This window comes from Euleptes europaea, chromosome 10 (assembly GCF_029931775.1).
Source record: "Euleptes europaea isolate rEulEur1 chromosome 10, rEulEur1.hap1, whole genome shotgun sequence".
Taxonomy (NCBI): Eukaryota; Metazoa; Chordata; class Lepidosauria; order Squamata; family Sphaerodactylidae; genus Euleptes; species Euleptes europaea.
Genome location: NC_079321.1, coordinates 65615047 through 65639441, shown reverse-complemented (window position 1 = coordinate 65639441; position 24395 = coordinate 65615047). Strand labels below are relative to the sequence as shown.

At 40.9% G+C, this 24395-nt stretch overlaps 1 protein-coding gene across 1 annotated transcript in view; it reads right to left on the bottom strand.

Moving 5' to 3' along the window:
* CDC40 (cell division cycle 40) overlaps positions 1-24395 on the bottom strand; it is a 65295-nt gene that overhangs the window by 34956 nt on the left and 5944 nt on the right. The window contains exons 2-3 of the mRNA XM_056856276.1: positions 8689-8775; positions 5807-5936 (exon numbers count right to left, since the gene is read on the bottom strand). Coding sequence (XP_056712254.1) covers positions 5807-5936; positions 8689-8775 — 217 coding nt within the window. The remainder of the gene's footprint in view (positions 1-5806; positions 5937-8688; positions 8776-24395) is intronic.

Sequence of the window (24395 nt, the reverse complement as noted above, 5' to 3'; positions counted from 1 at the left end):
AAAAACCTGGAGATATTAAGATTTCTCAGAGCTGAGACAGTCAGTACAAGGCTTTCTACTGAATCAGCATTTGTTGTCTAATGCAGAACTCATTTTCACCCTTTAGTCTCACAAATACACAGCTACATCCTCAAATGCCCAAGTGCATCATATTTTGCTGATGCCAACTTTGGTATTTTTTGGCCTTCAATAATGGCAATAACCAGAATAAGCTGAACTAGATTCTAAGGGTAGAAGAATATTCTACAATCTTTTTTAAAACTGACAGTTAACTGATGTATCATTTTTGAATACATTCTTTCAATTCTAGCTACTTGCTTTCCTAAACTTCTTTACAATACTTTCACTCTCAAATAACTGATGTTCAATTCTTTAATAATACCTTAGGAGAAACTAACGTGATTTCTGCAGCACATATGCTAATGTAGGACTATGATCTGGGAGATGCAGGTTCAAATCCCTACTCTGCCATGGAAGCTTGCTGGGTGACCATAGGCCAGTCACACACTCTCACACACTCAGTCACAACCTACCTCACAGGGTTGTTGTGAAGATAAAATAGAGGAGAGGAGAACAATGTACATAAGATACTGTACCCTAGTGGGTACATGAGAATAGCTTTGTAATTTATTAGTTCTAATTATGTTAATTCAGGGCAGGCAAATGAATTTTTTGTCAGTCATCAGAAGCAACAGCCATTTCAAAGAGTTAGGAAAACCAAAAGCATTTATTAGTGGGTACCAATACATCAATGTGACAGTTATGAGTCATAGATAATTCTAGAATTTATCATCTCCATTTATATTATTGGATAGGAGAAACTCTCAAAAAGCTTTCAGCCGATGTGAACAGATTTAATAGAGTTCCCAGACTTTTTTTTTACAGCTGAATGTAGAAGACAGTTCTTAAAACCTAAACAGCCCATGACAGATAAAACTGTGTTCCTATTCACAGAAAATGAGAATTGCACACCCACAACAACTTGAACAGGGGACATAACATTCTTGTCTCACAACGGATGCTTATTTTCTGCCCCTAAGCATTTTCACAGAAAAATATAGCATCAGAAAATTTTCTAGAATATTTTCCACATCATATGACTGCTGGACAGGAGGGTTTTCATTATCTATTTGCAAGACTACTGCAAATGCCATACGATTATTAGAAGTTTACTAAAGCGGTATCTATTGAAGTATGTGGAGTGCTCTGAAACCTAGTTTTACTTCAAGTGAGGTCTTTGCACGGTGAAACTGAGCCAATTTTCCAGTAGACTCAATTTCCCAGATTCTCTTTAAATAAGGCAGAAATGCCAATTTGGATGCATGTCAGAATCAATACAGCAGCTTATTTGTCCTCCTGCTGTATTGATGCTGTCTCCGGGACTATTTGTTTTGATGTTGCTCTCTCAAACCAAATGATCATGAATGGAGCCACTGGGTGAGATTTAATCTTCAGGGGGAGCAGTGTTTTCTATAGCCAAGCTGCATTTGGTTCAACATCTTTTCTTTAAAAAAAAGGCTCTGAACAATTCTTACTTTATACTGAGAATGTGAAAGAGATTCCTATCTTCCTTACTTTCAAACACAGCTGTAAGGAAAACCTGCTGTTTTAAGCTAGACATTCTCTTGTGTGATATCTCCCAACTTAAAGCCCTCTACTTATTTCTTTCCCTCCGTATACCCAAACTGGTTCAACATAAATAGGAACATCTAAAATTCACCCGCCTTACCAATCAAAATGTATACCTGAATAATATTGACAAATATTTTCTAAATTTAGGTGATCAATGAAAAGACTACCTAACTGCACTGTCCTCCCTTCCCCAACCTCTCCACAGCAACTACTACAACGAGGAAACAAAGCATTTCTTTTGGAACATTGCAAGCAAAAAGCAAGTTCTCTAAAAGCACAAGCCAAACACAAAGGTTTTCACAAAATAGTACAGTAAATACCATGTAGTCCACACAGGCATGAAGATACTTTTGTTTCAAATGACAGCCAGTTTATAAGGCTATCACTGTAACTATGTGTAAGCAAAGAATCACTCTACTGAATGTAGCAGGAGTGACCCTCAGTGTGGAGGATGCAGGTGCTATGCCACCCACTGAGGTGTTTTCTTGTGACCCCTTCCTTCAGTCTTGAGGATAAAATCAGTGACCTGCATTTTCCAGAAAAAGATTAATTGGAATATTTTCTGATGCCCAAAGTAGAACATTATCAGATTTAGTCTATTTATTTTTACTTATATTTAGTAAACCATTTTTTAAAAAAAGTTTCACATGTTAATTTTATGCCCCAGTAGCAACAAATATCTGAACTGAAATACTTGATTAGGAGAAGAAATAAATCAGGTACAGTTTAAGTGTTATATTCAAAACAAGTCCCACCATGTAAGAAGAGACACCTAAAGAAGAATTTTAGCTTTGATTTTACCTTCACAACATAATAATTTTGATTATTATTGTACATATTTGTTGTTTCCCAACACACATTTACAAATCAACATACATGTTCTCTCTCATACGATTCCTAGGAATAATACCTGTAAAATATTAATTATATCTTTTAAACTATCAAGCTTGCCTAATACTGTATTGCAATGGCATCAATTCATTGTTATTGATTATCAAACCATGAATCTTTGAAAATAAAGAACTTTTCACAGAAAAGTGCAGTACTGGAAAATTTCTGACATTTCCCGCACTCCATATCTTTATATAAGATTTAGAGAATCCTGAATGGAATAGAAAAGAACAGGAAGCTTCCAGTGTCTCCTGACTGACTAAGCTCATCCTGGACAGGCTAGGTCACAGCCACGTGTCTTCTGCTTGGCTATAGACGCAGAGTATCTTATGTTTCTGGGCTTGGCAGTCTCTCACTGTAGCACCCACAGAGCAAACCCTCCTTCTTCTTTGGAAATGGAAATGAAACAATGTCTTTTCCCTAAAGCAAAAAAGTCCTAAGAGCACGAGGGACTTCAGAAGGCACTATGTAGCAGCACTGTCTCTGTTATGACAAGTCACTTGCCTTAGAAGCTCCCGTTTTATGATTAGGTGCCAGAGGGGCCGGGCCACTGGCGAGGGGGACATTCTCCCCTTTTCTCAGATTTCCAAAAGTGCCTGCAGATGCAGCAGCAGGATACGGCCATCCTTCAACTGGTCTTGAATGGAATTATTCTACTCAAGCAAATCTTCAAGCATGCTACTGGAGGAGTAATATAAAGGAAAAGGTAAAGGTCCCCTGTTCAAGCACTGGGTCATTCCTGATCCATAGGGTGACGTCACATCCTGACGTTTCCTAGGCAGACTTTGTTTACGGGGTGGTTTGCCAGTGCCTTCCCCAGTTATCTTCCCTTTACCCCCAGAAAGCTGGGTACTCATTTTACCGACCTCGGAAAGATGAAAGGCTGAGTCAACCTTGAGCCGGCTACCTGAAACTGATTCCCGTCGGGACTGAACTCAGGTAGTGAGCAGAGCTTGGACTGCAGTACTGCAGCTTACCCCTCTGTGCCACAGCGCTCATATACAGATTCAAAAATGCACAGTGGGAGGGGGGGTCTTTGTTTCCCCCCAGTTTTCTTCTAGTTAACTTCTCTGAATATGTTCTGTGTTGTTATGTTAATAATAGTATAACCAGCAACTAGCATTGCAACAGTTCTCCACAAAGACAGGCCTGGAAGACGGCCCATGGTCTGATGAACTACACTTATTATTTCCTGCCTGTCTCTTGCTGCTAACATAACAGTGTGTTTTTATTAGTCTGAAGCAATCTGAACAATGGAACCTCTGTCTTATATTAGCAACATTTTAGGCATGAAATGCATTCCCGCAAAGAAGACTGAAGTTTTGGTGACAAAGATGAGCTTTCACTGTCTACAACTCATGGCTTAGAAAAAAATGTACTGTGGGAACACAGGGGAAAACTCCCTGTAACTCCTTCTCTTCAAGTACGGTGATGGAAGAAGAAATCAAAGTATTTGACTTTGAAAAAGGAGTCACTGTTCACACTCAAATTTACTTTGCTTCCAGAACAATATGAAACTTTTTCCATAAAAGTGAATGATTACCAAGGCAATGGTACATAAAAATATGTTCTTCTGAGACTGTGGTGGCAAAAAAATCACTTTGTAACCTGCTCTGTCCACAATAGCGTAGAATCCAACCAGGAAAACACAGACTGTAGGAAATACTGAAAATTGCATAATTTATCACCTCTCTCTCTGTGCTTCCATTTATGACCATTTCAGCTATCATGTCTGAGTAGATGTTAGAAATGAGAAGATTTGCAATTGATTTATCATATTTGTCAAGCTAATGGGGGGAGTTGTACTTGAAGTATGCCAGAAAGAAAGGACACACTCTTCGGTTTTTTAATCTCACAGTCTTTTCTTTTCTTGAATATCTGTTTCCTCCCTTTCTTGCCATGAAGGGCCTACTATACACAACCACTTAAAAATCAATACTATAAGCACGCAGAAAAATACAGGGAATCTTTAAAGATGTGAACCTTTAAAAGAATGCTTAATACGTCATAGAACAGATGTACTTGTCTTCACTAGCTCTAGAGTTTTGCAAACCCTATATACCCACTCTTTAAAAGAACATTTTTAGCTACATAATAACCTTTAGAGCTAAAAAGAATAGTGATACAATGGTTACTACTCTCTCCAAACTACTCTTTCTGATCTAAGCTCTCTATGATCTAAGCACTTAAGATTCTCAGAAATGAATACAAAAATGGGGAAGTGTAGCTACAAGCATAACACACTCTGCATGCTTCAGTTCTACCACTTGAATTAACTGCAGGTATAACTCTACCTTTGTCAGCAGGGTGGTTCTGGTTCTACATTAAATTAGCCCAGTTAACAACGCTCCTGGATAATCCAACAGTTTCCATGGAAACTACTGTGAAAAGAGGCAGTGCTGATGGTTCTGGGACTCAGAGCAACTTCTCCTCCTGAACAGGAATAGCTGGGCAGAATGTCTAACAAATGCAACATTCACGGTATTCATTTATTTACTGTTGGAAAATAAGAGGGTGGCTACACCGGGTCTCTGCATGAAACATGCATTGGGGAGAGGAAACTCAATCTTAATGCAACTGTGAGCTCAGTCCCTTTCTAGTTACACCAAGTGATGGCCAGAAACAATACAGCCTAAGAGCTTTGCTATACGTATAACTATCATTCATCTATATCTATAATTTAACTAATTTGGTCCCATCCTCTCCACTATATCAGAACAGTTGCTACATTCTTTAACATAGATTCAGCATACAGTAAACTAAAAAAATGCTTCTTTTGTCCACTGGTACACAAGATTTGCTAGCAGCATTGTATGTATATTTAATTCTTACCTCCCAGAGCTCATGTAATTAAAATTCACATTTCATGGGGTACAGAAAGTACAAGAGTGACCAAATCATGTAAAGCCTCCTGGAGAGATGGTAATTTAGAGCCGCATGCTTTGCCTTTCCTTTCCATTCAGTGGTATATGAATGAGGCATGCACTGTCTCTGGATCTCATGCCTGAAATCAAAGGCTCCAAGCTGCAATTAACTGTGTGCAGATCCACGGACTTGAATAGGCTGTGGCATGGGTATACAGCTCTCTTAATCCAATTCTGCTTTTGAAGAGCAAACATTTAAGAAAAATAATATTTAAATCTTACTATTTTATAACCACAAATTCTAGGGAAATAATGCAAAATCTGAGACTGAAGAATCAGCAGCTATCAGAGTATATCAAACATGGGCAATTGGAGCAGATCAATTCAGCCAAAGGGTTAAACATGAAGATGTATCTTACCATAGGTTGCAAATGTTCTTCTTTGTTGTTCAAACATGAAATCATTAATGTGTGCTGGTTCTGTATATCCAGAAAGCATATTCCTAGGTGCAGCCATCTGCTGAGTCCTAAAAGGATTCACTGGCCCAAACTGTATTAAAAAATGATGATAATTGCACAGGACCATCATTAAGGACCTCTTTACATTTGATTTTACTAGCAGATCCATGTATATACCACAAAAGCAAAAGACTGCACACACATCTCTTTTATTGCATTGTACTAAAACCTGATGATCTTCACACATGATGGTGGTACTTTTATAATGCATCCATGTAAGCAAAATGTCATTTACGAAGCAATTTGGTAGATATCTATTACATAATCTGCAACAGAAGGGAAACTGTTTAAAGGAGGAAAGCTTGCTTTTCTTCCAGTATTTCTTCTGTGCATGAATGTGTTAACAACAGGTGGTTCCAAAACACATGTATGGATTGCACTGCAATACTAAAGCGTTTTACATGTAATATTTGTCATGTTGGAAGCTTTCTGCCCACACAGAAATGGTTTGGTCGTTACATCTGCTTCTATTTTGTTATTAGTTAGATACTTACAGCCCACTTTTCTCCTCAATGGGGACCCAAAGTGGCTCACAACATTGCTCTCCCCTTCATTTTATCCTCACAACAGCCACCTTGGAAGGTAGGTCAGATGGAGAAAGAGTACTGCCCAAGGTCACCCTGCAAACTTCCACAGCTAAGCTTTGAAGCTGGTTATAAACCTGGCCAAAGCTAATGAAGGTTCATGTTAACAATACTGCACACATAATGTTATACCATGGTAAATGGGTGGGAGGGATTCTGAGCAAGAGAAGGGAGAATAAAAAGTGTGATTGCATTTAACCATGGTTAGGTGATAAAGAATTGTTGTATCTGGATGGGACCTCAGTATTCTAGAAGGAAGTATGTGGCTGATGAAACAGATTCTGAAATGTGTCCAGGAACTATTACAATTTTACAATAAAGCTGCAAAAAATTCCAAAGGGAAAACAAAATGGGAATAGTTCCAAGTTGCTGACCACAAGAAAGGAGTATGCTGCTCATAAATTATCTACCATCACTGATATGAGATACACGTATGCAGCACTACAACCCACAGAGAACCAACATTATCAGCATGGAATGAATCCTCAACAGATTTTGTTAGAAAACTATGCTGCACCACAACTATTATACTTAATGAGGTTTCTGTCATGCATTATGGCTCCTCCCAGCTCTCCAGAGACATTTGATACACAACCTCACATTTCTATTTACCAAAGCATTCCCCTGCTCTTTCATCATTTACTACAAGACTAGCCTCCACAAATAGTATTAATATTTCTAAGTTGTGTCTGAAATAGAAAGACACAGAAAATTTGCACATGCTTTACAATCAATTAAATTAGTTTTGTCCAAGGGTATAAAGACCATTATTACTTATTAGCTGTACCTCAGAAATGAAAAATAACTTCCAGCTTTGGACAGCCATTATTTTAAGACTTTGACATCTGCATGTATTAAAGCTAAGTATATTTCATTTTCATACTAGTTGCTTGTTCCCAGAGGGTTTTCCCGCACGAGGAATACCAGTTTCAATATTAAATTGGCTTTTACAGTCCAGTCATTTGACAACTTTGTACAGCAGAGATCATCCAAGCTTTTTCTTCCTTACATTTTGGCCTCTTTTACTATGTGATCCTTCTTACAGCTTATTGCTTTCTAGGATTTGTGAATTACAAAAAGCAAAAGAATGGTTTCTGTTTAATCAGGTGTTGGTCATATGCAAATAAACATGGTTAATGTAAAAAATAAAGGCATCTCCCCAATAGTGCAAGCTCAGACAAAACAAACAATGTGCATAACCTTAATAAACAGACTTCACATGCTGGTTATCTATGTACATCAAAATTCATTTTAGAGCTCACAAGTGACAGTGAGTGAGATGTGTGTTACCTCATTGTGTATTAAATGTTTTCAGGCATGGAGATGCACTTATGTAATTCCAGACCTGCGTGCCATTAAATGCATGAAATGGCCAATGAAACAGTATTTTCCTGCTCTGCTCATGGCTGCCTACTATGGATTATGCCATAAATCCTTCAGAATATCACTTTGGTTTCCTACAAGCAGGCAAACTTTGTATTGAAAAAAAGGTAGCTTGTAGTACACCCACCAACTGTGTAATTCCGTAAATGCAGAGGAAGGAAACCCACAACCCCAGCTATGAGATTATAAACCATGCCTTTGATTCATAATGACTACTATCTCCCCATCCAAAAAAGCCATTCCCAATACTTTCACCACATCTGGAGCTTCATGTTGAGAATGCATATGATTTACACTTAAATAATATACCCAGGGTTAACCCCACAAGCGCTGAGCAGCCTCATTATGCCAAAGGGGGCAAAAACGATAAATTAATGATCACTGGGCCATCCCACGTTGAGTAGTACTTGAAACCTGAATTTCATGTTAGGACAACTCACTGTCCTGCTCTTAATGCTAATCACAGCTTTGTTACAAGAACAAGGTATTTTAATTCCACAGTTCATGCCTTATTTTATTGAAAGTGTAATGTCTGTTTCATTACAACTTTTAATGTGACATGGAGTACCCTGCAGAGGTACAAAATATGATATAAATGGGAACAATTTACCCAGTTTTGCTTAGTTTCAGATCAATATTTATGTAAACAGCTGAAGAATTCAAGCTTCATTTATATTTAACCATAATAGGTGTCACATTGTTCTTTAAAGATTTATTTTCATATACAATTTAATAATTTACACGGTGTTCCTTTCAGAAGTTGCTTTGAACAACACTGTAACAAATGACTAGGTTAAAACACACTATTTTATTTACCTCAGGTGCAAACATGGTATCGTATGTTGGGTTATACTGAACTTCCTTGGTAGCTGGATCAAGATGAACTCCTGTCTCCACATCTTCCTAGAAAATTTAACAGAATTTTAATGAAAATCTTTCTTCTGATAGCACACTTTATGCACTAAGCTGATTACAGTTTATGCACTAAACTGATTACAGTAATGTCAAATTTTACTTTTTTTTAATCCCACATTTTTACTTTTTGCTATGAACAAAAAGTGATAATTACTTTAGATTTTTTAGATATGGGGCAATCCTTACTCTGAGACTGCTTCAACTAGACAAACTTTGTATGACATTATGGTAAAGTTAAGCAGACCCAAAAGAAAAGAATACACTTTTTAATGCCTGGGGTACCCACCCCTTTCTGGTAGTACCACTGTTGTTCATAGTACCCATTTAGTGCTCATATACAAAACGAGACCTGCAGGAAGCTGTCCTCTGGACAAGACCTTAAAAATACTTCTCATTGCCAAGTTAGACAACTGTAATGTACTCTATATGGGGATGTGTGGGCTGAACACGAAGAAAGTTTGGAAGTTTTAGTTAGTCCAAACCTGCAATAGCATGTTCGCTACCAGGTGTGAACTACAGGCAACACATTATAACAACACTGAAAGCTCTTTGTTGGTTACCTGATAGCTTCTGGGTCCAATTCAAAGTTCTGTTTTTTTACCTTTAAAGCTCTCTCGGCCTGGGACTAGGGTATCTGAAGGACTAACTTCTCTCATATGTACTTGCTTGGAGATTATGTTTACCTTCACAGAACTTGCTTCATTTACGCCCTCCCCCCTTCAGAAGTAAGGCTGGTGGCCATGAAAGATCCTGGACTATAGAATACACTCCCCCTTCTCCTTTGCCAGGCATAGATGCTAGCCATTTTCCAGCACTGGGTTATACTTTTTTTTTTATTCTAGAAACCTTTATTAGGGGTTATATCAGGAGTACCCAACATGGCACCCTGGCATCTGCTGACACCTTTTCTGGCACCCAAAGGTTTTTAGGAAGTCGGTGGGGCCAGGTAGGGCTTTTACTGTATAGATTTTTTTTAAATGTTGCTTTGGCAGCAGCTGCTACCACAGAACATGGATTTACCTTGTGTTACTCAAGTTAAGCAGTTGTAATAATTTTGTGGCTGGCTCCACCTCCTGTGGCAGCCATTTTGTAGTAGCCATTTTGTTGCTGCACCCACCATGCCATGTCAAATTTCAAATGTGCCTGCAGGCTCAAAAAGGTTGAGAACCCCTGGGTTATATTATCTGTTATTAACTGTAGTTCCCCCACACACATGGTAGCATCATCACTTTATGGATTCTCCCCCCCGCCCAATATTTTTTTAGTGCTGTTGCTTATTTAAGATTGGTTTTTGTGTAAGTTTTTGGATTTTAACTGTTTCTACATTGTATTTATCTATTATTAAAAGAAGAAGAGTTGGTTTTTATATGCCAACTTTCTCTACCATTTAAGGAAGAATCAAACCGGCTTACAATCACCTTCCCTTCCTCTCCACACAACAGACACCCTGTGAGGTAGGTGGGGCTGTGACTAGCCCAAGGTCACCCAGCTGGCTTCATGTGTAGGAGTGGGGAAACAAATCCAGTTCACCAGATTAGCCTCCGCCACTCATGTGGAGGAGTGGGGAATCAAACCCGGTACTCCAGATCAGTCCACTGCTCCAAACCACCGCTCTTAACCACTACACTAGCTATTTAATAAATAAACTGACAGTAGAAGATAGCAGATATCATCATGGGTATAGCTAATTCTGTCGCGCACAGCTTGTCTGGACTTCAGGAGTTTACCTGGTAGCAACTTCACACCACGCAGTTCTGCTATGTACAGTTTAGTTACAATATTTACACAGAGTCCTTTGGCTGTTAACATTCACAGCTCTGAGCAACAGCATGCTCCGCCAGCATATATATTTCAGGCAATAGGTAACTTACATTCACTATACAGACTTATATACACATTCATGACCAATCACAGTTCACCTGAGATGAGTCATTCTGGAAATCCCCATTCCTGGCTGTACAAACTGGATCAGACCAGCCTCATCACATGACTTAGCTGTCACTCTGATCAGTATGATCTGTTTAGCAAACTGCAGACTAGGCATAACTTTGACATATGTTGACAAATTCCTATAGGTTTACTGCTAGCTACTATTGCTATTCCACTGTTGAATAAAAGAGCCTGATAACCACTTTAATTCCACACTGCAATGTTCCTTCCTCATCAACCAGTTCCAAAATGGATGCTTGACATAGAGGTATTTTCCCAAACTGACAAGACTTATCAGCATGAAAAGCCTGAATCCTATAGCCTTTCTCAGTCTGTATAATTTTCTTCTGCTAACCATGGGGAAACGCACTGAAGTGCCACGCTCTGATCACTGGAGAGCCTACTTAATTTCTCACTGCTTTTGGAGATAACGCTAGTCACTTCCCACATTCTTAAAGTGCATCTCTGCAGCCCCACAAAGCCTAAGACTCTCAGAATGCTGCATTTGCCAGCCAATACCTAATCTGATGGTTTTCCTGTTGTTCTCTGGGTCATCAATTCCCAGAGATTCTTCAGTCATTCTAGTGTTTACATTCAGACTTAATGTTCTGGAAACTGCTGCCGCCATTGTCAGCAACAAAAACAGGCTGGCTGGTGAAGGAATTTGAACACGTTTGATCAATGGATACAGCCATCCCACACTGTTGGCTGCTTATTCCTTTTTCTGAAACTGGTCTGTGGAAGGCTGCCTCTGGGACAGTCTGCAAGCTTTATATACAATGGTTGCTTCAAAGGCCTAGTTTCTCAGCCACGCTAGGGGCTGCCTGTTCTATAATTCTGCTTTCCAACAACTTGTAGTTTTTCTGTACAAGAGCCAACATTAATACAACAAAAGGAAAGCAATACAAAACTGTGCAAGTATGATGTTCAACACCACATTTGTATAAGCAGCACCATACAATGTTAACCACGCAGTGTCAATTTATTAGCTGCCAGATTATTTGAATATGTAATAATTTTTTAAAAAACATACTTTTACCATTTGCAGAACTATATATACCTCACATATAGTACAGGTTGCCTTTTCAACATTTTCATTTTTGCTTCATAGTGTACATTTTCCTTTAACAAAACACAATTAATTTTGGACTAGTATGGCTGTAAACAAGTTATGTGCATTTGCCTTTGTTAATCTACCCTCCCAAGGTATGTAACGGTGTATTTCTCTCTGTTTCAGGACCCCAAAGTGGATTGCCAGTCTCACAGCTGGGTCACAAGGAACCGGGTGAGCGAGGGAGGAGACATTGGGAGGACAGATAGTGAATATGGATTTGCCTCTACATAATATACAAAATGGCCATGAAATAAAGCCTGTTGCTCGTATCTATAAACATGAAAAATAAAATATAAATTTGTTTGCACCTTAAAGACTAATATTTATTTCAACATAAGCTTTCATGAGTCACAATAATGAATGCTAAGGCACCACTGAACTTTTGTTTTATTTTGTTACAATAGATTAACACAGGTACTCCTGTGCAATCTTGTTAGCATTAGCCAGGAGCTCCACCAATCTGACAATCAGCTGGGCTTTGGAAAGAAGCAGGACAGGCTGGAGTGCTAACTGTGGCTGATTGTGGAAAGCGACTGTTGCTGATTGGGGAGGGTCTGTTTGCCTGGGGCTAATGGCTGGCCCTGCCCTCCGCTGGTTGAGCCTTGGACTATGTTAAGGCTCTTCCTCACCCGAAAAGCGAGCTCAAGGGTGAGAAATTTATTTATTGCATTTCTACCCCGCCCTCCCCAACCCCAAGGTCAGGCTCAGAGCGGCTTACCCCCTATACGTGTTAAGCTTTTTGCTTCTGCAAGTAGGGAATTTTGTGAGGCAATTTAGCAGGGGAGTTGTCAGGGAATGCAAGAAAAACTGAACCACATCTACAATGGATCAAAGCAGCATGGCTGGTGAGGGAGCTGAGACAGTGACGTGCAAGGTCTGTGGCATGCTTGCATTCTTACCTGAGAGTAACAGCAATTACACTTGCAGGAAATGTAAGTTGGAGAAGATACAGGGACTTGAGTCATGCTTTTCCACACTCCATTTTATAAGGGAAGGTGAACAGTTCACGGACAGACACATGAAGCACTCTAGAGAGGGCAACAGGATGAGGAGGAGGTAAAGGTATCTCAGAAAATGGAGGAGCACCCAACACAAGAGAAGGGTGCATGGAAAAATGTGACCCACAGGAGCAGGAAAATTAGGAAACATTCTGAGCCTCTGTTGCTAAGCAATCGGTTCCAGGCTCTCCCCATAGATGCTGATTCTGGATCACTGGAACAAGGGCTTCTCCCCCAGCCTCCCCAAAGCTTGAAGGAAATTTCTCAGGCCCCTGTGGATGAGAGAACTCGTGTTTCTGCTCCCCAATATAGGAGGATATGTGTGCTGGCAATTGGGGATTCCCTACTGAGAGGGGCAGAGGGTAAAGAAGGTGTCAAACATACGGCCTGTGGGCCAGATTTGGCCCCATGAGAGCTCTTATACGGCCCACGAGCCACCACTCCCCCCAGTCCCAATATGGGCTGGCGAGGAATGGCCCAGCCCAACCAAGAAGAACTTTCTGACAGTTACAGCAGTTCCTCAGTGGAACAGGCTTCCTAGAAAGGTGGTGGGCTCCTCCCTCCTTTGGAGGTTTTTAAGCATAGGCTAGATGGCCATCTGACAGCAATGCTGATGACCTTAGGCAGATCATGAGAGGGAGGGCAGGAAGGTTTGCATCAGTACTTGCCTCTTGTGGCCCTTTCTTGCATGCCCAGGGTAGTGTCAATTGCCACTTTGGGGTCAGGGAGCAATTTTCCTCAAGGCCAGATTGGCCAGGGATCCTGGAATTTTTTGTGCCATCTTCTGGACATGGAGCAGGGGTCACTGGGGGTGTGGAGGGAGGTTGTGAATTTTCTGCATTGTGCGGGGGTTGGACTAGATGACCCTGGAGATCCCTTCCAACTCTATAATTCTAAGTTTCACAGACTGTGTAAGAGTAATCACCATTTAGAACTGCATTGAATGATCACTGTGCTTACCTTTGAGTTTTGCAAATAAACGTTACAAACTAGGACTTTTATCCCACCATTCAGATGTTTCCTTTTCTTTCTGAGCATATTAAAAACCCTGCTTAGAATTCACTTGCATTTTAATTCATCACATTTACCCATTAAACTTGGTCTTGACGTCCTTTTATGTATTTATAGGAATCATGTTCTGTAATTTTTCTTAAAAGTCTGTTTAAAATATTTATATCTTAAAAATAAAAAAAAAATATTTATACAATTAATTACATTGTCATAGAAGTTTACACAGGATACTTATCCCAGCAGACTTGAGTATCAACACCTGGTAGATGTTATTTAAAGAAAGGCCACAGTGCATGTTACTAAGAAATAGAGACTATGGGTCATGCCTGTGAACTGCAAGGCTGCAGTCAGGTAGGATAAGTTCACTATTATTCACAATTGTAATTACACAAGGGTGGGGGTGTTAGGCAATAGTATATACTCATATGTTGTTAATGTTTTAGAAATGAATAAGGGCACAGTCTGATGAAGCGAAGTTTACTCTGCGAAATAAGGATAAGACAACCGGGAACTTGTAACCATATTTTGTGCCATAATTACCATAACAACAACAACGCGAAGTTACAGAAGCTAGCGTTTGAAACCGGCTTACCAGCAGGAACGGGATTGGAGCCACCGGATTGGTTTACGCGGGATCAGCTGACCGCGATTGGAAACAATCTTGATTTATACTGCCTGAGTTGTGGCAAATTGAAATATATCCAATAAGACTTTGCGACCCGACTGCTGGTTGTAAGAATGATTCCCCCGGGGGTTTGTATGTTCTGAGATGAATGTATTATTTGAAGAAAATTGTTTATGTACATAGAGTTTTAATCCTATAATTTTCAACACGTTTAGGCTATTTGCAGCGCAGAACTTTAGTGAGAAGAGTGCTACGCATATACATGTGCATATTGTGAAAAAATATAAGTAAACTTGCATAAGTTAAAACGATCAGTGGCTGTGTACTGAAATTATTTCCTTAGGGATTTACGAGAATTCACTTCAGGCATCTGGTGAAGAGGTTATGGGCAGCTTGGCCACTATGGCCCCTGGGAAAAATCAGGTGTGTTGGTGGGCTGTTTCTCCTAAGTCCCCACTCCATCCTAGTCCAGTGGATGATGAGTCCAGACCTGGGACTGCTGCTACCTCCTGGCTCATGCCTAATAGAAGGAGGTATGCAAGCTGGCAAGGACTTTGCCACTGGGCAGAGGCAGGCAGTGTAGTACTTGGCTTAGCTGCCCCTGCCTGGGTCAGACGCTACTGCGCATCACAACACCTACCTCTGGCTGTCAGTGGTGTCCTTGCCAGCCTGTATGGCTCCTGGTTGGCTTGCCAACACCTTGGCACCTCGCAGGGGAGGCAAGCATGCTAGCAAGGGACAGCAAGCGGATGCCATCTCTACCATAAGGGAAGGGTCAGCCTTCATTAAAAGGGTAAAGAAATCTGTCCATATTCATTAATTTAGTACTTGCGCTTGAAAAAGTTCAAATGAGTACCCTCCCTTGATCCTTTAATAAAGGGATTACAAGGGCTAGAAAACATCAACAATTCAGTGAGCTACTTTGCATAATCCAGGACTTGCAAGCCAAAATAATAAGTGATTTTTTGCTAGACATGCCCATTAATATTATGTATATACAACATTCCAAAGCTGGTGCTTGAGTAGTGTTGTAGACTCACTGTCTCACCTCATTCTTTTCATACAAGGACCTTCCCAGCTGATTCAGCCAAAATTAATCTGTGTGTGTGTGTGTTAAGTGCCGTCAAGTCGCTTCCGACTCATGGCGACCCTAGATTCCGTTATATCTAGTTATATCTAGCTTCCATTATATCCAGAAACTCTATGCTTTTTAATTACAAACAGTATAATAGAAATTAATGTATTCACTAAGCTACACAACAAAATTGTGACAAAGACCAAAAGAATTACCTCACAAATGCTACTACTCACAGCACATGCCCTCCCCCCTTCTATGTAGACTACAGACTCTCTCATATTTTATGGAAAAATTGAGGGATGAAAATTATTATAATGAAATATACATATATCAATGTATCTAATTTTCAACTATATATTTATACTTAAATACGGAGACTGGAGCCATGAACAGACCAGGCAGATCTTTCCATAAAATTGAAAAAAGCCCCAGGTTTGCAGAATAATCTAAAATCTTAAAAAACAAAAACAAAAAAACCCCCCAACAACCCACAAACACAAAACACACAACACTGGGGGCTTAAAAAAAAGAAAACAGAAGCAACGCCTACATCTTTAAGAAACAAATGCCCTGTGGCTGTTGCCAGGCAACCATACTACTGCCAACAAGCCTTGGTTTCTGTCAGTAAAAAGCAGGTGGAGGGGGCAGGGCCCTTTCTAGGGCTGTTTTGGCTTTTGAGGGAAGGCACAGCAGGGCTAGGTCCACCAACCCCCACCAAAAGACTTGCTACAATGCAACCTGCATGACCCAGCCAGGCCCAGATGCTCATTACTGTTCTACAACCACCACCCCATGAAAGCCAAGATGGTGTAGTGGTTAAGAGTTTCAGACCAGGATCTGGAGACCCAGGTTCAAATCCTTGCCATGGAAGCTCACCGGGTGACCTTGGGTCAGTGACACACTCTCAGAATAGCCTACCTCACATGGTTGCTGTGAAGATAAAATGGAGATGAGGAGAATGATACAAGGTTTTGGGTCCCCACTGTGGAGAAAGGTGGGGTATAAATGAAGTAAATAAATAATATAGCTGAAGATGGGGGCAGGTAAAAGGAAGGTTGGCTGGTGTACGGGAAGATGACAAAGAAGCAGGGAAAGGGAAAAGGATATGGGGACTGTCAGGAGGAGGGAAAGCGAAAATAGTATGGGAAAGGGAATACAGGGGAAAGATCAGTGCCCCGCACAAATCCTTGTAAGCACCTCACGGTGCAGCTGGGCCTGGGTCTGCTGGATAGCACAATGCAACTGGGCCAGAGTTTTCCCAGAGAGAAAGATCAAGACTGGGGCAAATAAAGGTAGGCTGGTTGGGGGATGGAAAGGAGAGAAGGAAGCAGGGAAAGGGGGAGAAGCTATGAGGACTTTCAGGGAAGGCAAAGAGGAAATAGTGGAGGAGGGGAAAATAAGATTCCCTCCCAAGTCCTTGTGGGTCCCCTACTTGTACTTGAATAATAGGATATTTCTTTCTGCTAAGGAAACATGACAACTGTGCAATTATTCCAGTTGTTGTACCAATTTATAAGTTGCAAGGATCTTAATATTTAATTAGGTGAATACATAAGTCTACCCTTGCTGAAATGTCACAGATTATTGTATCTCATTTCCCTCACCTGTTAAATTATTTTATTCATTCAGTAGCAAGCAACAGAGAACAGACTGTAACATGAAAAGTTCTCCCTAGGAAAAATGTAGCTATTCTGGCTCTATAGTACTGTTATAATGCATTCCTAAGGAGAGTTACTCCAATCTGAGCCCAATGAAATGAATGGACTTAGACTGGAGTAACTCTCCTTAGGAATGCACTGTTAGTTTCACACTTCTGAATCATTTCAGAACCCTATAATGGGCTCATCATTCTCTGTGAAACTACATGGTATTTGAAACTGAAGCAAATGTATTAATCCAACTTTCCTTTACAAGGGATCCCTGCATACACTATTTCCATCAAGCAAATTAAGTTCTTTACAAATGCTTTCCTGCCAGCCTTTCTTTGATGTAAATATCTGGATTGTTAAAATCTGAAAATATGTGCAGAGCATGCTTGCTTCAGCTCTTCTAGTGCTGCTTTAAGTGGGGAGGGGAATATAGATTTCATATTATATTTTGATACAGTACATTTTACTTTAAGGGGGAGGGGAATCTAGATTGCAAATTAAATTTTGGTACAGTATATTTTAAAAAAATGACTATAAAGTGGGACACTTTGCAAGAGGCTCTCAAACTTAACACTAAATTGGATGTCTGCCAATATATTTTTATGCATACGTCCCCCCCTTATATCACTACTAGTATATAAAGAGGATAATACTTCCTAAGGTGCATCATATATGTGAGACTGACCCCTTCAGGAATGTTAAGGAGGACCTATGAATATGCCCCCCGCCCTGACCTGGGTGGCCCAGGCTAGCCTGATCTCATCAGATCTCAGAAGCTAAGCAGGGTCAGCCCTGGTTAGTATTTGGATGGGAGACCACCAAGGAATATCAGGGTTGCTGTGCAGAGGAAGGCACTGGCAAACCACCTCTGTTAGACTCTTGCCATGAAAACCCCAAAAGGGGTCGCCATACGTCGGCTGCAACTTGACGACACTTTACACACACACACACATGCATATGCCCCAGTTCTTGTTAATTTCATTCTCAATTTTTATACCATACTATATTAAACATTTCACACACAAGAAATAATCCAGTATTTATAGAACACAAAAATGTACTGTGGCTGTTTAATTAAACATTGTTATAACACAAGAAGATCTGGAAATAACTGTTTGCTGGATTCTTCTTCTATAATGACAAGCAATTCTCAAAATTAATATAATGCCTTATCTAGAATGCTGAGTTCAGGCTTTACAGGCAAATAAAATAACTACATAAACAAGAATTGTGTAGTTTGAAAACTGCAGCTTGTGCACCGTGCTGCACTCTGCCTTCCCATAGGGGCAAGTCACTGTGAGAATGCTGCAGTTACCTTGGCTCTCCTTGGACTGGAAACAACAGCAGCAAGAGTGCTCATGATGACTTTTCCTTTCCTTTATTAACAATAAGCCCCTTCAACCAGAGGTCTTGATCCATACAATAAAATCACAGTACAAATATCAATAGCTACAGAATGATTAATAAAATAAAATTACACCACCAGTAAAACTGCGAGATTGTCACATTAATACTTAGCAGGAGAGTCTCAAAGATATTATAATCAACAAGAATATGGCAACAGATTGCGTAACTACAGGACTAATGTAAGCCAACAAAAAGGAAACTACCTGAGGTTCAATGGCAAGTTAGTACTTGCTCAAAACGGAGGAAACCCAAAGTTCTCACAATGAAGACCATTGGTCACAGAACAAAATGTGATCAATGGTCTCAATCATGCCAGAGTCACAACGACAATGATGACTGTTTAAGCTCTGAAACAGGCTACATCTATGGATGGGAACAACTCCCATATATACCTTCCTGTGCCCTGTGATCTTTCAGGAAGGATCTAACTCCATGCCCAGTGCTTTTCAGCAGAGAAGATTTCAAGACCCTTGGACCTGGATCTATTCATAGTGGCACCCATACTCTATATAGCTTTTTCTAGTGGGCCACATCAAACTGCTTCACAGACAGCACCACAGGTAAATGTCAGAGAGAAGAAAGCATAAGAAAACCACATGCTCTGCTTTCCAAAATGCTCAAACTACATTAATGCATTTTAAAACACTTTATTTATTGTAATTTAATTTTTAAAATAAACGAAAATTATATTCAGCTCAAAGTACTCCTGATTTTTGGCTATTATGCACTGAAGTGCGCTTCCTCCAGCATAAAGAACCTTCCTGCAACTTAAGTGGCTTTTTCCCCAACAGAAGAGCCATTTAAGTTGGAGGAAGGCTCCACAGGCAGAAGGAGAGGTGATGAGGCAAGGTGATGAGGAAGGGCACAAACGATGTCTTGTCTCTGTGCTACATGCATGAGAGGAAGAATAAATTGGAAGTTAAGAACATAAGGCCATGCTGGATCAGACCAGGGTCCATCAAGTCCAGCAGTCTGTTCACACAGTGGCCAACCAGGTGCCTCTAGGAAGCCCACAAACAAGACAACTGCAGCAGCATTGTCCTGTCTGTATTCCAAAGCACCTAACATAATAGGCATGCTCATCTGATCCTGGAGAGAATAGGTATGGCAGTTGGCAGTCATCACCACATCCTGGGGCAGGGAGTTCTACAACTTAACTATGTGTTGTGTGAAGAAATACTTCCTTTTATCTGTTTTGAATCTCTCATCCTTCATCAAGGGTTAGAAAAATAAAAAGGATATAGGGGAGAGTCAAATAATTCAGTCTTACTGAGATGTTTCAGGTGATGCAGAACGTAATTGTTTTGTTGTTGCTGTTGTTGTTTGAGAAACAAGCAAGCAACTAGAGCATGACACCTGTCCGGCATTTAGGCACACCTGACAATGAGATAGGGCTGGAGTTACAAAAAGTGAAGAGATCAGAAACAGAGTCCCATTTCCTGGCAACAGAGATATTTTTGAGCAGAACTCAGAGCAAACATGCATGTCCATGAGCAGCAAGGGTTTTAGCCACCCTGATGGTATACCAACATTATAATTACTGATATTGCCTCAACACAATTATTATAATTGCTACATAAACAGCAGAAACTGTCATCATAGAGCTTATACAACCAGACATAGGTTTAACTGAAAACCCCACATATTGTCTGCAATATTTATAAGCCTTCAATTTGGCAAGTAATAACTTGCATTGTAAAAATAAAAGAATGTGAGTTCCTATATATAAAACAATTTGAGACACTTGTGTAGATCCAATCAGAACAGAATACGTCACTAACATATAATTTTAATTCCTGTTATCAACTGTTCTGACAATACATTAAGGCTGTGATTTTAGTTTTATGCATATCCAGATCAGATGTCAAGAAAATTGTAATCTTCATGGTATCGAATGGATTTGTTCCCTTACCCAAGTCTTGTGCTATCTGCAAGCCTCAAGAAGAGGTTACTCTGTATGAAACTTGACCTTGCAAAACCCAAACCCACAGAAGCAAACAGACTAACAAAACAGGTGTAAGGTTTCCTTACCAATCTTCCCATTTAATGTTATATAAACCCAAACATCACGAACAAGCAAGCGCTAGACTCTCAGATCACCAACTTACTCTAGAATTAAACATCTTCATATGCCATTAAAGGTTTTTTATTATTATTATTATTAATTAAACATCTTTAACAAGTATACTGGCTTGAAATACTTATTGGATTGAAATTTTAAGTTAAGTGCTGGTGCTAGAGATGTAAAGTCCCAGGAAAAAAAAACTGGAAAAATTGGGGTGGACAATAAAGATCTACAAAATTAGTTTTAACCTACCGTATATACTCGCGTATAAGCCGAATTTTTCAGCCCAAAAAAAGGGCTGAAAAAGCCGGCCTCGGCTTATACGCGGGTCAATACGGTAGAGGGGGGAAGGAGGAAGGAGGGGGGAACTTACCACCGCCATCTTTTCCAGGCCGGGAGCGGCCTTCAGAGACCCCCTGCGGCCGCAGGGAGGGCGCTCCGCCGCCCCCGCCACCTTCTCCCGGCCGGGAGCGGCCTACAGAGGCCCGCTGCGGCCGCGGGGAGGGCGCTCCGCCGCCTTCTCCCGGCCGGGAGCGGCCTACAGAGGCCCGCTGCGGCCGCGGGGAGGGCGCTCCGCCGCCCCCGCCGCCTTCTCCCGGCCGGGAGCGGCCTACAGAGGCCCGCTGCGGCCGCGGGGAGGGCGCTCCGCCGCCCCCGCCGCCTTCTCCCGGCCGGGAGCGGCCTACAGAGGCCTGCTGCGGCCGCGGGGAGGGCGCTCCGCCGCCCCCGCTGCTTCCCGCCGCCAGGAGCCCAGAAGGTAAGTCTTGGGGGGGGGGAGGGGTTATAAGCCAACCCTCGGCTTATACACGGGTGCCTAATTTTTCCCCATTTTTGGGGAGAAATTAGGCACCTCGGCTTATACGCGGGTCGGCTTATACACGGGTATATACGGTATATATTAAAATCACCATTTAGTTCCAACACACTGACTAATCTGGAGAATATTCCTATTACATAAAATAAAGTACACTGATAAACAAAGTGTAAACAAAACAAAGCCACACTAATTTTTAGTGTCAGGTCTTCACTACATAAAACATTAAAATGGCCAGCTCTTCAATACTGACAACTTAAATTCAGCTTGCTTTGCAAATGAGCTGCAGACCATTCTCAATCACTAAATAATGAATCAATTCTATCACTGTTAGCAAACCCTGAGCATTCCCTTTTTCCTTCTGATAAACATAAATGGACCTCACTAGTACAATAATGAATGGACAAAGACCATTTATCTCATTCCACCCCACCCATTTTACAGTCAGAAGAGGGGATTAACTACTACCACCAATTAAAGCATTTTAAAATACATGTTTCGGAATAAAAACACTATCAACTTCAGAAGTAACAAGGGTACTGCAATTAAAAATGTACACCTATTTAAAACGCTAGCATACAGAACAAACTCTGGTTAAATGGCAATCAAGGCATGGATTCCCACAATATGACCTCTCAGGTGTCTGATGCTGCTTACAACCTTCATCAAGGGTTAGAAAAATAAAAAGGATACAGGGGAGAGTCAAATGATTCAGTCTTACTGAGATGTTTCAGGTGATGCAGAACTTAACTGGTTACCACAGAGTAGGGGATGACTGCTTCATCAGTGTTATTGTGCAGGCCTCATCTGAACAATCCTGGAGACCATTTGCTTGGCAAAGAGTTAAGAGTGGTTTCAGTTAGGTTGCAACAGACTACATCTCAAAGATGAAAAAACAAAGCCATATAATACAAAAACCACAACAGGACACGACAGTGTGCACACAGGGTTGTATTATTTGCTTGGTCTTAATAAAAAGAATTACATGGTGTTTAATTTTTTTTATATAGACCAACACAGCTGATGTATCAGGCTACTAGCTAGGCCATTAGCTGAAAGAAAGGGGAGAGCATGAAGTAATGGAAGAAGACTGGCAGCCCACAATAGAGAGGCTCCCACCCAAGGCTAGGCCAGGCACATAGGAAGACCTTCAGAGTGGCTGCGGAAAAAAGGAAGAGAAAAAAGGAACTTAAAATAACTTATATAAAAATGCAGTGTAGATAAGAGCTAGATTTCAGACAGGAATGTGCTAAACCACAACCATTACTTAGGATGCTTTGTGCTAATCTAGGCTCAGTGCAAATGTAATACTGTCCAACTAACAAATCAAGATTTAGAAATCAGGACACTTTGTAGGCTCATGTGGTCTTGCTTCCCTCTCTCTTTCAGTTACAGTGTGGCATGGGATCTGTCCTGCAGAGTACTGCAGAAATCAATTCCATGCCCAGTGCCATTCAATCCATATGCTAGGCCTTTGAGCAAGATCATATGAAATTTGGAACTGGGTGTCATGAGTATACTGATACCTAGCTCTTCATTTACTTGAGAAAGGGACCAGAAATTTCTCTGATAAATCTGTTCTCTGATAAATCTGGATCCAGAAAGGTGATGCTGGGGGACATTCTGAAGGGAATTATGTTTTCACCCTACACAGGATGGCACTCAAGCTGACCAATTCAGTGAAGAGACTGGGAATTTATTCGATTCAGCTCTGTTGGAAAATCAGATTAATGCAACTCTGAAAAATAAGTTGTTTTAACTGCATTTAGTGAAAATTGGCTCCGCTCTTGGATTCTGTCAAGCTAGCTATGCTGATACATGCCGCCATAGCTTCAATGCTGGGCTATCATAACATGCTGTATTGTGGGGCTGCCCTTGAGTATGATCAGGAACCTTCAACGGATACAGAATACAGCTGCTTGTCTGTGGTGTTACCAATATTTTACAGTATCAATATTTAACATCGACATTGGTTGCCTATTTACTTTGGAGTTAAATTCAAGGAGTTGGTTCTTACCTATAAAGCCTTATTTGGTCTGGGAACCACATACCTAGAATCATAGAGTTGGAAGGGACCACCAGGGACATCTAGTCCAACCCCCTGCACAATGCAGGAAATTAACAACTACCTCCCCCACATCCCCAGTGACCCCAACCCTCCCCCCGCCATGCAGGATCCCACAATCAAAGCACTCCTGACAGATGGCCATCTAGCCTCTGCTTAAAGACCTCCAAAGACGGGGACTCCACCACCCTCCGAGGCAGCCCATTCCACAATCGAACAGCCCTCACCGTCAGGAAGTTCTTCCTAATGTTTAGGTGGAATCGCTTTTCTATTAGTTTAAATACATTACTCTGTGTCCTAGTCTCTGGAGCAACAGAGAACAAGCTAGTTCCCTCATCAACATGACATCCCTTCAAATATTTAAACATGGCTATCATGTCTCCCCTCAAACCTCTCTTCTCCAAACTAAACAAACCCAACTCCCTAAGTCTCTCCTCATAAGGCATGGATTCCAGACCTTTGACCATTCTGGACGCTCTCCTCTGGACACACTCCAACTTGTCAACATCTTTCTTAAATTGTGGAGCCCAAAACTGGACACAGTATTCCAAGTGAGGTTTGACCAATGCAGAATACAGTGGTAGTATTACTTCCCTTGATCTAGACACAATACTCCTATTGATGCAGCACAGAATTGCATTGGCCTTCTTAGCCGCCATATCACACTGTTGACTCATGTTCAGCTTGTGGTCCACTAAGACTCCCAGATCTCTTTCATATGTACTGTTGTCAAGCCAACTATGTCCCATCCTGTACCTGTGCCTTATGTTGTTTCTGCCTAGGTGAAGTACTTTACACTTCTCCCTATTGAAATCTATTTTATTACTTATGGCCCAGCTCTCCAGTCTATCGA